Raw genomic sequence first — 6,000 nt, 5'->3', positions numbered from 1 at the left:
GGATGTATGATTGGTTTTGGGTTCTAGAAATTCTAAAGATTGGTCACCCTTCCCCCTCAATTTTAGTTTGAAGCCCTCCTAATGAGTTGGACCAGTTTCCCCCCCCCAGTACATTTTTCCGTTTTCGTGAGATGCAGCTCTTTCTTTGCCATTCTCCATGACGCTCATTGCCTTTCGCTTTCAAGCAAATGCTTTTAACTTTGAAGGCTCTTTTATGAGAATAGCATTCCCCTCAAATAGAGTGTAACTTATTTCCCAATTAGCGCTCACAAGTTCGCGACAAACGCGTTACAGCTGGTCTTTTTACTCTCTTTGTAACCGTTTTCTTTTGCATCAAAGGAATTCCAAGACACCCCTCCCCCCAGCATTCGGCACGGAATGCTTAAAATCAGCGCGGTGTCACAGTAGCACACCCACGCTTCAAAACGGGAAATAAAATGGAGGCAGAAAAGAGGGCGGAGAGAAAACGAGAGATGCGCTCTCTTAACCCTCTAACGTAAGAAGTTTAATTCACGCCTCTTCTCTCCGCTCTGATTGGAGGAGAAAGCTATCTCTGGATCACATGGGCGAGCGATCTCACTTTCTCCTTTGTGCCACCCCTCCCCTCCACGCTGCAGTTAGAGCTGAACGAAGTTGTCGGTGTCGCCGCTTCTGCGCGGGAACCGACCGCTCGAACGGCTGATCGACGAAACGCTTCGCGTGGAGATACTACCGGTCACCCTCGACGGGCCCTGCCCGGTCGGTAAGTAGAAGACCGCGTAGCGCAGGAAGGCAGCGCTTAAATCCCATGATATCCTCAGGTGAATAGATTGGTCAGACCGGGCATGAAACACGCGTGTAAAAGGGATGGCATAGCGGATAAATGGATGGATGGATCTGCGGGTCGCGGACAACTGCCTACCCCCTGGCTCGCCACGCGCGCGCGCTCCATTGTGTGGAGGCAACAAAATGGCGGCGGATGGGTCAGAAGGCAAGGGGTGGTGAACGAGCGGGGGAGAACAGTAATGGCGCGTGAGCGACTTAACGGGAAGCTGGTAATACTTGAAACTGGGCGCGCTTATCTGGTCTTCTGGTCTTCCAAAACTTGTATCGGTGTTGGAGTGGTATCTCACAATGACGCCTTTGCTCCTCCTGGTTACCGCAGCCTCCACACACATAGACACCCCAGGACATCTTTCTCCGGAGTGCTGCTTCTGCCCTCGAGTTCCTCTTGAAGGCAAAGAGGGTTTAGGGTTGGTTTAGGTATCCAGAAAGAGTGGAACGCTTTCCAGATATCTGGTATCTTGACCCTTCGATTTCGTATGATTGTTCTTCTGGGGCTTCTTGCTTCTCTCTTTCCCCGGAAGCCTTTGCCTTTCTGTGGAGAGTACGCGATATTTTCTCAGATTCGTATCCCCTAAAGTTCCCGTGTGTGTGCGCGCGCGCGCCCTTTGCAACGCTCCTTGTGGGAAGCCACCTTCAAAGACTTAAGGTTCCAAACGCTTGGTGAAAAATTGCGGCATTAACTTGTTCCCTCTTCCCTTGAGGACACGTCGTCTAGGCTCTGACGGATGTATATCGGCGGGCAGGAATAATCTTTTCAGATGGGAAGGTTTTGCCAGTAACCCCAACTCCCTCGTGGGGCAACGGCAGGGCTGGAATTACCTCTTGCATAATGTTTGCTTATAATTATCAATCGAATGATCAGGCAGATTGTTTCGGGATTATTAATACAGTGTGAGATTCTGGTATTTTCTCAGCTGCTTTTGTTTTAATTTTGACCAGATCTCTCAGTTTACAAATAGGGTTTGCTAGGGTATCAAAAGTTGAGACAAGGAAATAGTGATGTTTGAACTTAATAAATTAAGTGTGTTTTGTTGGAGTAGCTACATATAGAATTGTGTGGTAGAAATTCCACTATTGTTTAGAGGGTGCAATCTTTATGATTAGTAAACTTCATATTTTAAATGGTTCCAACCTGCTACTTGTCAAGAGTTCTTTCTGTTAGAAACCACTGAGGCTGATGTACATGATGTGCAGTCATATCTTCACAGGAATATAAATGTTTGATTTTCTACTAAATTATTGCAAACTTTGTTCAATGAAGTTGTTTTTTTAAAAATTCATTTCAGAGTACCTGAACACAGTACTAGTACAGCTTAGAAGAAACATTTTCTTTGGGGAAAAAATCATCAAGGATCTGAAGCAAAATGGTAAGAATTTGCCATTCAGAAATGAGATGAAATGCCATGTATTTTTGTTTTACTTATTTTATGTTTTAAATTTCAGCGGCCAATGCGCATTTTTGTGAATGATGATCGCCATGTCATGGCAAAGCATTCTGCAGTTTATCCAACCCAAGAAGAACTGACAGCAGTTCAAAACATGGTCTCTCACACTGAACGTGCTCTCAAAGCTGTTTCTGACTGGATTAATGAGCAGGAGAAAGGTAATAATGACCAGCCAGAACCTGACACCATGGAGACTGTAGCTGAAGAAGAGAACAAAGAAGGAAGGTATGTAACTTTATTCATAACTTGCTCTTACAGAGGCTGACAAGTTTCTAAAAAGAATTTTCTGTTGTTTTGAGATGCCAATGGCCATTTGCAGTTTACATTTATTTTTTAAAATAGTAATTTTATTAAAAAATAAAATTAAGAGAATAAAATGTAAAAGTAGTGCAGAAAAGAAGGAAAAAAATAAATATAAAAAGTTGACTTTCTTCATAACTGTAAACAATTTTAATTGTTTATCAACTTCACTTAAAACATGAATGATTTCTTTCCAGATTTCATCTCACATCTAGAAACACATTTTTAAAACCTTGTTATTCAGTTCTAGTTTAGCAGTCTTAATCTTTAATGAACTCAAATAACGTCCCAGAACTAGATTTCTTCTTATTTTTTCTTTATCCTTTCTCGCAAAATTCTTCCAAGCTTTAAGAAGCCTCTTATAAAGTTACTCTTTTGCTTTGTTAACATCAGTTTCATTTGTATATATGGATATACAATGCATCTCCTTCAATAGATCCACTTTCAAATCAGTCTTATTTGGTAAATTTTGTTCTTCTCCCATATTTTTAATGGCAGACACTCTTAAAATTAAAATCCCTTGTTCATAAATACCCTTCAATACATCCAATGTTATTTTGTTCTGTTTTGTGTTTGGAAATCAAATCTGGGTGCTCATCTTGTTTAATGTATTCAGTACCTATGCACTTTTCCTGCAGAAATGCAGGACCTTATTTTTCTTATCACTTAACTGCATTTTATTGGATACTTCTGAATCTTGAGTCTATTTTTCAGAATGTTAGCAATTCCCCCCAATTTGGTGTCATCTGCAAATTAGACAAGTTCCCTTTCTTTCTCCTGGTCTAGATTGGGGTCCCCAACCCCTGGGCTGCAGATCAGTACCAATCCATGGCCGGTCAAGAACCAGACTACATAAATGACTGGCGAGCGAAGCTTTATCTGCACATTCCCAGGATCTAGGTTGCATGCAAAATCATCTCCCCTGGTCCATGGCACAAACATCTTCCGTGAAACACATCCCTGATGTCAGGAAGGTTAGGGACTGCTGGTCTAGATGTTTTATGAAGTTGTTGAAGATTACTGGGCCTAAGAAAGAATCTTGTGATATGATTCCCTCCATGTAGATGTAATTTGATTAAGGATTATATGCTGAGGGTGGTTGGTCAGCCAATTTTGAATCCATCTGGTGGTGGTACTGTCTACCCCAAATTTTTCTAACTTAGCAAGAAGTAGATTGTGGTCTACTTTGTTAAATGCCTTACTGAAGTCCAAGTATACTACATCCACAGCATTTTGTAGGTCCACTAATTTAGTCATTTTATCAGGATATAAGATCTGATCTGCTTTTAACAACATGCTGGCTTCTATTAATCACCTTGTTCATTTCACAAATCCTCCATTTGATAATCTTTTCCAGGATTTTCCCAGGTATTAATTTCAAGGTGATTGGCCTATAATTTCCTATATTCATTTTCCCCCCTTTCAAGCTCTTTTTGAGGTCTCGTGCTTCAGAAGCTCCTTCAGAACCCTGAGATGCAAACAATTGACCAGGTGATTTGTACTTGTCCAAGGTGGATAGTTAGATACTCTCTTACTATTTCCTTGCCTATTTTATGTGGCTGATCTATCTCCCACTTGCTTTTCCTCTACTGCTTAATCTGAGAGGAAAGTGTCTTTTCTTATTCTGCATGGGAGAATAAAGGATATCTTCGTAAAAAAAATGGGAATGGTGGTGGAATATTAATAGGAAATTATAGAAATATAAAAATAGGAGTCAAATGGATGGAAATTGGTGAATTGGGAAAAAAGTATGAGCAGAATCATTGTGTTTATGTGAATGCATCTGAGATTGTTGTGATTGGATCCAAAAATGATTACATACGGGTTGAAGGAAGGTTGAAATTTCGAAACAATTCTTCATATGGCTCTATCTCATCAGGGAGGTTGCCTACCCCCAAAAACCGCCTTATAGGGAGAATGAGTTTTCTGATATAAATTAATTGAGGATAATAACTTCTGAAAATAATAATCAAAATTATTTTGATTAGTAAATAAAAGTATTCTCCATTAAAGACTGTCTCTCAGCCTAATACATAAAGCTTCCATTTTGATAGCTAAAGGTAAAGGTTCCCCCGCACGTGCGTGCTAGTCGGCGGTTTTTGGGGGTAGGCAACCTCCCTGATGAGATAGAGCCATATGAAGAATTGTTTCAAAATTTCAACCTTCCTTCAACCCGTATGTAATCATTTTTGGATCCAATCACAACAATCTCAGATGCATTCACATAAACACAATGATTCTGTTCAGACTTTTTTTCTGAAAATAATAATCAAAATTATTTTGATTAGTAAATAAAAGTATTCTCCATTAAAGACTGTCTCTCAGCCTAATACATAAAGCTTCCATTTTGATAGCTAGTGTGTTATAATTTATAAGCTTTTTTTTAAAATTGGTTAACTCCTTAGCTTCTAATAAATAGAATAGGGAGAATGAATTATTTTAATTGATGACCTAGAGAAATCCAGACATCTTTCTATCATGTTGTAACTGCAGGTAGTCCTTTCTTAATGACCATTTGTTTGACTATTCAAAGTTATGGCACTGAATGAATTGTAGTTATATCTTGTCCTTGAAGTTGTAGTCATTGCAAGTCCTTGTCACATGATCAAAATTTGGGTGTTTGGCAGCTCACCTGTGTTTATTTTTTAAAAATATGATTTTTGATTAAACATTTTCATCATATCTAATAATATTTTCCAGGTCTAAAATCTAACAAACATTTCCTTACTGGTTTATTGTTTGTATTCTTTTTAATTTTTAAAACTACAAGTTTCTTTAGTGTATCTAGTAAAGCATCCTTTTCTACGGTAAATGGTTCTTTTGGCCTGTCATTTGTAGTTCCACTTTTGGTACTTACCGTGTCAGATAGTCATTCTTTCATTAACATCTGGACATAGTCTGTACATAGAAATAGACATAATTACTGATAGTGATAATATTGTATTACTAACCTCTGGCTCTATTTTTAAAATATCTCCCTTAATTTTTCAAATATTACATAATACATAGAAAATTTTGTGCCATTTTATGTCAAATAGTAACTGACCACACTTGTATTCTTTTTTTCTGCTTTAAAATCTTTAGTATCCACTAAAGTCCAGTTTCTAAAATTATCTCCAATCATCTTAGGACTCACAGTAACCAGATAATGTATCTGTTTCCTAAGAGAAGCTTAACTTTTATAGTTAATTCCAAAATCCTAGTGTAAAAGTCAATATTCCAAATTCATCTGGACCCTTTGTTTATAAATTTCTTGGATCAAAATTTTATTTAGCTTTTAGCTGTATTTCATTTTTAAAAAATTCTTAAGCTTGTAATTTTTTTAAATTCAGAATTGTGTGAAGACTTTTGAACTTATTTCTTTATTCAATTTCTATAGCCTTATTGTCCTGAAGGGCTTTAATAGCTGTAAAATGGTTAGTAAGCAATT

At 38.2% G+C, this 6,000-nt stretch overlaps 1 protein-coding gene across 12 annotated transcripts in view; it reads left to right on the top strand.

Annotated features, from left to right (window-relative positions):
- Positions 1-576: 576 nt before the first annotated feature.
- The window catches only part of ILF3 (interleukin enhancer binding factor 3), a 28,920-nt gene continuing 23,496 nt past the window's right edge, over positions 577-6,000 (top strand). For 7 of the 12 annotated variants that reach the window (XM_081318183.1, XM_081318181.1, XM_081318176.1 and 4 more), the window contains exons 1-3: positions 578-742; positions 2,112-2,192; positions 2,269-2,495. In XM_081318183.1, the coding sequence (XP_081174309.1) occupies positions 2,190-2,192; positions 2,269-2,495 (230 nt within the window). In that variant the 5' untranslated portion in view covers positions 578-742; positions 2,112-2,189. Of the gene's footprint in view, positions 743-2,111; positions 2,193-2,268; positions 2,496-6,000 lie in introns of all 12 variants that reach the window. The other 5 variants (XM_081318186.1, XM_081318184.1, XM_081318180.1 and 2 more) reach the window with 1 other exon arrangement.

This window comes from Vipera berus, assembly GCF_964194415.1.
Source record: "Vipera berus genome assembly, chromosome: 2".
Taxonomy (NCBI): Eukaryota; Metazoa; Chordata; class Lepidosauria; order Squamata; family Viperidae; genus Vipera; species Vipera berus.
Note: the sequence above shows the minus strand (reverse complement) of the source record. Positions and strands in the feature narration are given on the sequence as shown.